We start from the raw sequence: 9,932 nt of genomic DNA, 5'->3' as shown, positions 1-9,932 counted from the left end.
TCTGGGTGCCCCCCCAGATGCCGGGGTCCCCTTTCCTGACCCCTGGGCCCCCTCCCCAACTCCTGGGTGCCCCCCCCGGACGCGGGGGTCCCCTGCGCCCCCCTCGCCCCAGCCCTGCTGCAAAACTGGGGAGGGGCGACCGGGGGTCTTTTGGGGGGGTCCCCGCCATCACCGCTGACCCCCCCCCCCCCTGTTTCTCCCCAGTCCTGGTTCCTCTGACGCCGCCCCCGGATAAGGAGAAACCGCCCGGAAAAAGGAGAGAAAAAAAAGAAAAAAAGACAAAAAAAAGCCGCAACCCCAGCCCCCCCCCCCCGGGCCACCCCCGCCCCCCGCCGCCGTCCGCCCCCGGGGGGGGCCCCGACCCCCCCCGACGTGGATGAGGGTTCGGCCTCTCTGATGTGTGTCCCCCCCCCCGCGACCCCCCCCGTCCCCCCCGGCACAGACAGGGTCACCCCGGGCCCCCCCGGGGGTGTTTGGGCCCCCCCCGCCCCAGCCGCCACTTTGGGGGGGGGGGGGGGACACGGGGACAAGGGGGGGGGCATCGGCGCCACAGCCGGCCCCGCGCGCTCCCGCTCCCACGCGCCTCCCGCCCCCCCACGCGCGGTCACGTGTGTGCGCCCCCCCCACGCCCCCCCCCCCGCACACGCGTGTGCCCCGGTCACCAGCACTCGCACACGCAGCGCACACGCGTGTGCCGGGGCGGGGGGTCCCCCTTGCTGCAGGCCAGCGAGCGGGGCCGGGGGGGGGCCTGAAACACCCCGAATCCCCCCCAAACCCCCCCCCCCGGCTTTGGGGTCCCCCCCCAACCCCCCCCCGCTCATTTTTTTAATTAAGTGCAATTACCCCCGGGCGAGGCCCCCCCTCCCCCTCTTGGGGTCAAACTCCCGCGTTTCGGGGTCCAACCCCGCTTGGGGTCAACCCCCCCCCCTCCGGGTTTGGGGTCAAACCCCCCCGTTTTGGGTCAGACCCCCCCATCTGGGGCCCATCCCCCTTTTGGGGTTACCCCCCCCTTTTTTTTTTGCTCCCACCGCCCCGGTTGGGGCCAGCCCCGCCCAATCGTGGGCCCCCCTCCCCTTCTGGGGTTGAACCCCCACTTTTAGGGTAACCCCCCCCCATTTCACCAGCCCCCCTTTGGGGTCACCCCCCCCCTTGGGGTCAAATCTCCCATTTTGGGGTCAAACCCCCCCTTTTCGGGTGCCCCCCCCCAGCTCTCCAAGTGCTTTTTTGGGGGAACCCCCTCATTTTCCCTGATTTTGCCCATCGGGGGGTCCCGGGGTCCGTGTCCCCCCCCCCGTGGTGTCCCCCCCCCCCCCGGCCATTTTGTGTTTTTTTAACGATCGCTTTTGGGTAGTTTTGCTCCGGCCCCGCGTTTTGGGGGTCCCTGGGGGCCCCAATTCCCCACACAGGGCCCGTGGCGGGGGGGGGGGGGGGGGAGGAAATTTGGGGGCATTTTGCTCATTTTGGGGTTTTCTGCACCTTTGGCTGATTTCGGTGGTGGGGGGACGGGATGGGGCCCCCCCACCCCGGGCAGTTTGGGGGGTCCAGCCCGCCCCCCCCCCGGCCCCCACATTTTGGGGTCAGACGGACCAAAACTGCATTTGCCTTAGACCCCCCCCCCCCCCGTGTGCCTTCCCCCCCCAATGGGCCCCCCCCCAAAATGGGGACAATCATTAGGGGCTCCGTTCTGGGGACCCCCCACTCTGGGGTGAACCCCCTCTTTGTGGCCCCCTCCCCTGGCTTTTTGGGACCCCCCGGGACCCCCACCAGCAGTGCTCCCCCCCCCCGGGAAAGAGGCACACACCCCCCAAAATTTTGGGGCTACCCCCATTTTGGGGCCCCCCTTGGGGCCCCCCACCAGCAGTGGGGCCCCCAACATTTGGGGACCCCCCCACCAGCAATGGGCCCCTCCCCGGGCAGTGGGGACCCCCCCAGTTCTGGGGACCCCCAGTTTGGGACCCCCCCGAAGCCCGGGGTGGGGGGGATGTTGGGGGGCGTCGCTCTCGGGGCCCCCCCCCACCAGCGTTGCACATTTGGGGACCCCCAGCTCGCCCCTCCCCTCCGCACGTGGTAGTGACGTCATTTCCCGTTGGGGTGGGTCGGCCCCTCCCCCAGAAAAGAAAAAAAAGGAAAAAAAAAAAAACCAAACCCAAAAGGCGCCGCCCGCGAGCGGGGAACGAGGAAAAATCCGCGGAAAAGGGGCAAAAAGAGACAAAAAAAAAAAAAAAGGAAATAAAATGTCGTACCCGCCCCCACCCCGCCTCGGCCCGCGGGGGGGGACCGGGGGGTTCGGGGGAGGGGGGGCGCGGGCGCGGGGTCGGGGGGCAGTCCGGGGGGGTCCCGGGGAGGGGGGGGTGCGCGTGTGGGGTCTGGGGGGGGTCCCGGGGAGGGGGGATGCGGGTGTGGGGTCGGGGGGGGTCCCGGGGGGGTGCAGCATCGCGGTCCCCCCAGCCCGTCCCCACGGCAACGGCGTCCCCTTAGCAGCGGGGCGAAGGGGGGGGGGGTACGCGTGGGGGGATCCCCCCCCCATTCCAGGCCGGGGCAGCCCCGAACCGGGCCGGTTTCTCCCCATTCCGCGATGGGGGGGGGGCGGCAGAAGGGACCCAGGCCTCCCCCCACCGCCCCCCGCCGCACCCTGCCCCTGGCTGCCCCTCCCGCCGCTGGGGGGGACCCCACGGGACCCCCACCCCACGGGACCCCACCCCGGGACCCCCCCGCCCGCTGAGCCGCGGAACCGGGCAGACCGGGGGCACCGGGACCCTTCGAGCTCGGGTGGGCTCAGCCCCCCACCGTGCCCCCCGGGGTCGAAGGTCAGAGCTTGGGGTGGGGGAGCCCCCCGGACCCCCGCTCCCCCCCTCAAATAAGGGACCCGGGCGCTCGCTGCCCCCCTCCCCCCGCGCACGTGGCCTCCTTGGAAAACGCGGCGGGGGGGGGGGGGGCACTGGGACATCTGGGTCGGGGGGGGGGCGCTGGGTCCGGGGGGGGGGGCGCTGGGGGGGGGGGGGGGCACTGGGTGGGGGGGGCACTCGCGGGGCCCCGCGTTAGTCCGGGGGCGGCTGCGGGGGGAGCGGATTTGGGGCATTTCGGGGATTTGCCGCCCCCCCCGCGGCCCGGCCCCCACCCGCGGCGGCCCCGTTGTCGCCGCCAGGCGTCAGGTGACGGCGGGGCCGGGGGGGGCGCGACCCCGCTTCCCCTTTTGGGCCCATAAAGCGGCGGCGGGGACGGGCGAGGGGACGGGCGAGGGGACAGGAGGGTGAGTGGCCCCCGGCCCCGCCGGGTCCTGCCCTGGCTACCGGGGGGGGGGGGCGGCGCCTGGGTCCCCGTGCTGCCCCGGGGGAGGTGGTGGTGATGCTGGGTCCCACGGGTGGGGGGATGGGGACCCCCGGGACCACCCCGGACACCTGGGTCCCATGGGTGGGGGACAGGGACCCCCGGGACCCCCGCGAGACACCTGGGTCCCATGGGTGGGGGATGGAGACCCCCGGGACCCCACCGAGACACCTGGGTCCCATGGGTGGGGGACAGGGACCCCCCCTGAGACACCTGGGTCCCATGGGTGGGGGATGGAGACCCCCGGGACCCCCCCGAGACACCTGGGTCCCATGGGTGGGGGATGGGGGGGGCCCTGGGACCCCCCCGAGACACCTGGGTCCCATGGGTGGGGGACAGGGACCCCCAGGACCCCCCCTGGACACCTGGGTCCCATGGGTGGTGGATGGGGGGGGCCCTGGGACCCCCTCCCCCAGATGCCTGGGTCCTATGGGTGGGGGATGGGACCCTGGGGACCCCCCCAGACACCTGGCTCCCACGGGTGGGGACGGGCCCCCCGGGCCCCCCAGGTGCCTGGCTCCCACGGGTGGGGACGGGACCCCCGGGCCCCCCCCAGGCTCCCACGGGCACCATCTGCAGATGCTGGCGCTGCTGTGGGTGACGGTGGTGGTGACGGTGGCGGCCGAGGGGGGCCCCGAGGGGGCCGTGCAGTTCCTGGCGGTGGGTGACTGGGGGGGGGTCCCCGACCCCCCTTTCACCACCCCCCGGGAGGTGGCCACGGCAGCGGCCATGGGACGTGCGGCCACCGACATGGGCGCCGACTTCGTCCTCGCCCTTGGGGACAACTTCTACTACAAGGGGGTGCGGGACGAGTGGGACCCACGCTTCCAGGTACGGCCCCGTGTCTGCAGGGTAGGGACACCCTGAAACGTGACGGGGGGGGCAGAGGGACATCTCGGGGAGGGGACCCCCAAATCTGTAGGGGGGGGGACAGTGTCTTGGGGGGGACACAAGTGCCACTCTGAGCGGGACACAAATGTCCCCAAGGGGCTGTGGGAGCCTGGCTGGGCACACTGTGCTCAGCTCCCGCTGTGCCCAAGCCGTGTCCCCACATCTGTCCCCCCATGTCCCCCTGTGTCCCCCGGCAGGACACCTTCGAGGGGGTGTTCACGGCCCCGGGGCTGCGAGACCTGCCCTGGTTCGTGCTGGCCGGGAACCACGACCACGCCGGCAATGTCACCGCGCAGCTGGCCTACAGCCACCGCTCCCCGCGATGGTAGGGACGGCCAGGGCCCCCGTGCAGCCGCTGTGCCCGCCGCCGCCACTGCCCGTGTCCCCAGGGTGTCCCCAAGCCCCCCAGGGTGTCCCCAAGTCCCCCCAGGCTGTCCCCATGGTGTCCCCAAGCCCCTCATGTTGTGCAGGTGCTCCCCATGCTACTGCTACAGCCTGTGCCTGGTGCTTGGGTGTCCCCAGGCCGTCCCCAAGCCCCCCCAGGGTTTCCCCAAGCCCCCCGTGTCCCACAGGTGCTTCCTTCGCTGCTGCTACAGCCTGTGCCTGGCACTGGGATGTCCCCAGGCTGTCCCCAAGGCCCCCCAGGGTGTCCCCAAGCCCCTCATGTTGTGCAGGTGCCCCCCATGCTACTGCTACAGCCTGCGCCTGGCGCTGGGGTGTCCCCAGGCCGTCCCCAAGTCCCCCGGGGTGTCCCCACGGTGTCCCCAAGCCCCCATGTCCTGCAGGCACTTCCCACACTACTACTATGGCCTGCGTCTGGTGCTGGGGTGTCCCTGGGGTGTCCCCAAGCCCCCCCAGGGTGTCCCCAAGCCCCCTGTGTCCCACAGGTGCCCCCCATGCTACTGCTACAGCCTGCGCCTGGTGCTGGGGTGTCCTCAGGCTGTCCCCAAGCCCCCCCCAGGGTGTCCCCAAGCCCCCCATGTCCCACAGGCACTTCCTTCGCTGCTGCTACAGCCTGTGCCTGGCGCTGGGATGTCCCCAGGCTGTCCCCAAGCCCCCCCAGGCTGTCCCCAAGGCCCCCCAGGGTGTCCCCAAGCCCCTCATGTTGTGCAGGTGCCCCCCATGCTACTGCTACAGCCTGTGCCTGGCGCTGGGGTGTCCCCAGGCCATCCCCAAGCCCCCCGGGGTGTCCCCACGGTGTCCCCAAGCCCCCATGTCCTGCAGGCACTTCCCACACTACTACTACAGCCTGCGTCTGGTGCTGGGGTGTCCCTGGGGTGTCCCCAAGCCCCCCCAGGGTGTCCCCAAGCCCCCCATGTCCCACAGGTGCTTCCTTTGCTGCTGCTACAGCCTGTGCCAGGCACTGGGGAGTCCCTGGGGTGTCCCTGGGGTGTCCATGGGCTGTCCATGGGGTGTCCCCAAGCCCCCCGTGTCCCACAGGTGCCCCCCATGCTGCTGCTACAGCCTGCACCTGGTGCTGGGGTGTCCCCAGGCCATCCCAAGCCCCCCGGGGTGTCCCCCCGGTGTCCCCAAGCCCCTCCCGTCCCACAGGCACTTCCCGCACTACTACTACAGCCTGCGGCTCTCCCTGCCGGGCACCAACGCCTCGGCCCGGCTCCTGGTGCTGGACACAGTGCTGCTCTGCGGCGGCAGCGATGACTTCGAGGCGGGGGGTGCCCCCCGGGGCCCCCGGGACGCGGCGGCAGCGGCGGCGCAGCTGGCCTGGCTGCGGGGACGCCTGGCCGCTGCACGCCACGACCGCTACGTGCTGGTGGCCGGCCACTACCCGGTGTGGTCGGTGGCCGAGCACGGCCCCACCGCCTGCCTGGTGCGGCTGCTGCGGCCGCTGCTGCGGCATCACCGCGTCACCGCCTACCTCTGCGGCCACGACCACAACCTGCAGGTGAGCCGGGGGTCCCCGCCTCTGGGGGACCCCCCAGACAGCCCCATGGGACTCTGGTACCTGGGGGACCCCACCCCATGGGACCCTGGCACCCAGGGGACCACCCAGACCCCCCCCATGGGACCCTGGCACCCAGGGGACCCCCGCAGACCCCCACTGTGAGACCCTGGCACCCAGGGGACCACCCAGACCCCCCCCATGGGACCCTGGCACCCAGGGACCACCCAGACCCCCACTGTGAGACCCTGGCACCCAGGGGACCACCCAGACCCCCCCCCCCCATGGGACCCTGGCACCCAGGGGACCCCCCCAGACCCCCACTGTGAGACCCTGGCACCCAGGGGACCCACCGGATCCCCCCCCAGGGGTATCCAGGGGACCCCCCCAGCCACCCTGTCCGTGGGACCCTGGCACCCATGGGACCCCCCCCAGACCCTGTGGCATCCCTGTCCCCGTGCCCCCCAACAGTGGCGTGGGGGGGTGGGCAGGGTCCTGGGTGCCCGGGGCAGGGGATCCCTGCCTCCGCACCCCCTCACCCCGTGCCTTTGCCCCCCAGTTCCTGGCCGAGGGGGGGGTGGGCTACGTGGTGAGTGGCGCCGGCAACTTCGTGGAGGAGTCGCAGAGCCATGGGGGGGCCGTGCCCCCCGGCTCCCTCCGCTTCTTCTTCGGAACGGCCACGTCCCCTGGCGGCTTCGCCCACCTCCGCCTGGACCCCCACGCTGCCACCGTCACCTTCCTGGAGGCCACCGGTCGCGTCCTCTACCGCGTGGCTCTGCCACCCCGTGACCTCTGACCCCTCCTGTCACCTGTGACCCCCCGGCCCCTGACCCCTGCGGCAGCGGGTGGGACCCCGGTCACGGAGCCCCTGTGCCCCACGGGGTGGGGGCAGCCAGCGGGACCCCCCCGTGTCCCCTGGCTGCTGGGGGACCCCGTGGGGACACGGGGCGGGACCCCCATGACCCCTGACCTCAGGGACCCCCAGGACCCCGTGGGAGCCCCCCGCGCGGACCCGCGCGTGCCCAGCGCCCCCCGCACAATAAAGGGCTTTGGACGGAGACGCTGTCGCGATCGGTCACCCACAGCACGACGGGGGCAGAGCGGCCCTCGGGCCACATGGTCGCAGCGGCGGCCTGGCCCCGCCCCCCGCTGCTGGTTGGCTGGGGCCGCGCGGGCACCGCCCAATGGAAGCAGGGCGGGCGGAAGCGGCGTCAGGCGGAGGCGGGGTCGGGGTCGGGGTCGCTTCCGGGTCGGAGCGGCGGAAGCGGCGGTCGCCGGGGGAAACGCGGCGGGAGCGGAGCGGGACGGGGCGGCAGGTGGGCCGGGGGGTCCCGGGGCGTGGGGGACTGGGCCGGGGGGTCCCGGAGTGCGGGGGCCGGACGGGGGGTCCCGGGGACGTGGGGGGTCTGGACTGGGAGGTGCCGGGGGTGCGGGGGGCCGAGCAGCTGGGCTGGGGGTTTCCGGGGGGCTGGGCGCCGGACGGGAGAGTCCCGGGGGGCCTGGGGGGCTCCCGGCGGTGCGGGGGGTCCCAGGGGGCCGGGCTGGGGGGTCCCGGGGGACTGGGCTGGGGGGAACTGGGCTGGGGGAGACCGGGCAGTGCGGGGGGCTGGGCTTGTGTTCCCGGGGGGTGCGGGGTCCGGGCAGCTGGGCTGGGGGGGTCCCTGGGGGGCCGGGTGCCGGGCTGGGGCATCCCGAGGGTGCGGGGGGTCCTGGGGTGCCGGGCTGCGGGGTCCCGGCGGGCTGGGGACCGGGCTGGGGGGCCAGGGGCTGGGCTGGGGGGGTCCCAGCAGAGCAGGGCTCCTGGGGGTGCGGGGTGCTGGGCTGAGGGGGGTCTCGCTGGTGCAGGGGGCCAGGCTGGGGGGTCCCAGGGGTGCAGAGGGCTGGGCTGGGGCGTCCCCGCGGTGCGGGGGGTTCTTAGGGTGCGGGGGGCCAGGCTGGGGTGTCCCGGGGGTGCGGGGGGCCAGGCTGGGGGTCCTGGGGGTGTGGGGGGCCAGGCTGGGGAGGTCCCGGGGTTGCAGGGGGTCGGTCGTAGGGGTGCGGGGGGCCAGGCTGGGGAGGTCCCGGGGGTGTGGGGGGCCAGGCTGGGGGGTCCCGGGGGTGCGGGGGGCTGTGGAGGCTCCTGGACGCCGGGCCGCGGGAGGGGTAGTGCCCACCTGGCCCCTGGCCCGTGACCGGCTCCGTGGCGGTTCCCACAGCCATGGGCCGCCGCAAGTCCAAGCGGAAGCCGCCGCCCAAGAAGAAGGTGACGGGGACGCTGGAGACGCAGTTCACCTGCCCCTTCTGCAACCACGAGAAGTCCTGCGACGTCAAGATGTGAGCGGGGACGGGGGCGGGGGGAACGGCCTGGGGGTGGGGGCCTGGGCAGGGGGCCACGGCCCGGGTGGGGGCCACCAGTCCGATGGGGGCGCTGGACTGTCCCCAGCCTGTCCCCTGCCACCCCCAGGGACCGCGCCCGCAACACGGGGGTGATCTCCTGCACCGTCTGCCTGGAGGAGTTCCAGACGCCCATCACCTGTATCCTTACCAGGACCCCCCTGACCCCTGGGACCCCCCCGGGACCCCCTCGGGACCCCCCTGGACCCCTGTCCACCTCCCTGTTAGTGCCTTAACATCCCCCCGAGACCTGTCGGAGCCGGTTGACGTCTACAGCGACTGGATCGACGCTTGCGAAGCCGCCAACCAGTAGCCGTTGGGGCAGCCCCTGCCCGCGGCACAGCCCCCGGACCCCCGGGGGGTGGTCACATCCCTGCCCCCAAAGCTGAGGCGGCGGGGATCACATCCCTGCCACCCCTTCATGACATTTTCTTTACGTTTTCTACCTTTTTGTCCCCAGGCACTGGGGCTCCGGCTTGTGCGGGGAGCCAGGACGTGTTCCCCCCTGCTCCTGGGGTGGGTCTGGGGGAGGGGGCTCACCCCGCCCCGCTGGGACCTGTCCCCCGTTCGCCAGCGAGCTGCAGGGACTGTGCAGGAACCGGGACGCGGGGACACAGGGACAGGGGCTGGGTGCACGGGCGACACGTTTTGGCAGGGCCGCCCTTGAATAAACGCCTTCGCTGGGCCGGGGCTCCATGTCCTTGTCACTGGTGGTGCCATGGCGAGGGGCGCGGGGGACGCGTGGGGTCTGGTGGGGACGTGCAGGGATGCGTGGGGATGGCCCCGCAGGGTCTGTGGGGATGGTCGGGTAATGCCGAGGCTCTAACGAGGCTCAGCGGCGCTAATGAATCTCCTCCGGTTTCACAGCTGCGCTGGGACAAATTGTCACCCTTGGCCACCAGCTCCTAAATCCAGGGACCCCATTTCCCCCCAGGGACCTCGTTAGGGTCGCCTTTGTCGCCATGGGTGCCCACGCGGGTTGCAGGGGTCCTGCGGGGGTCACCTCGGGCTCGGCGCTGCCGTGACCCGGGGAGCCTGGGTGCCCAGGGTCACCCCCGTCCCCCTTACGGTGCCCTCGGGCTGTTCGGCTGCCAAAACGTCACCTCTGCCACGTGTCCCCCTGCCCCCCCCATGCCGGGCTGGGGGGTCCCTGGGGGTGCGGGGGGCTAGGCTGGGGGGTCGCAGGGGTGCGGGGGGTCCAAGGCACAGGCCTTGGTGTCCCTCTGTCCCTGTCCCCCCATGTGCCTCAGGGTCCCCCCATCCCTGTCCCATCTCCATGCACCATTGCCCCCATCCGCCTCGTTCTGTCGCTCCCCCCGCCCCATGCCTTGCTGTCCCTTGCCCCCCCCCCAGTGCCGCCTTGTCCCCCTGCCATCGCGCCTCATCGTCCCCGGTGCCCGCGGAGGTGGCAGCTTTGCGTGTGGGTTTTATTGTGCCTTGG

The 9,932-nt window shown here is 72.9% G+C and overlaps 2 protein-coding genes across 2 annotated transcripts; both read left to right on the top strand.

The window, feature by feature from the left end:
* The first annotated feature begins 3,906 nt into the window (after positions 1-3,906).
* Positions 3,907-6,914, top strand: ACP5 (acid phosphatase 5, tartrate resistant). The gene is made up of 4 exons (XM_075725222.1): positions 3,907-4,158; positions 4,416-4,543; positions 5,770-6,121; positions 6,678-6,914. Exons 1-4 carry the CDS (start codon positions 3,907-3,909, stop codon positions 6,912-6,914), a joined length of 969 nt encoding a protein of 322 aa, XP_075581337.1.
* Positions 6,915-7,403: 489 nt separating this feature from the next.
* Positions 7,404-9,012, top strand: ELOF1 (elongation factor 1). The gene is made up of 4 exons (XM_075725234.1): positions 7,404-7,434; positions 8,314-8,431; positions 8,562-8,632; positions 8,740-9,012. The coding sequence occupies exons 2-4, from the start codon at positions 8,316-8,318 to the stop codon at positions 8,802-8,804; spliced, it is 252 nt and encodes an 83-aa protein (XP_075581349.1). The 5' UTR covers positions 7,404-7,434; positions 8,314-8,315; the 3' UTR covers positions 8,805-9,012.
* The last annotated feature ends 920 nt before the right edge of the window (positions 9,013-9,932 follow it).

Source organism: Pelecanus crispus, chromosome 27, assembly GCF_030463565.1.
Source record: "Pelecanus crispus isolate bPelCri1 chromosome 27, bPelCri1.pri, whole genome shotgun sequence".
NCBI lineage: Eukaryota > Metazoa > Chordata > Aves > Pelecaniformes > Pelecanidae > Pelecanus > Pelecanus crispus.
Note: the sequence above shows the minus strand (reverse complement) of the source record. Positions and strands in the feature narration are given on the sequence as shown.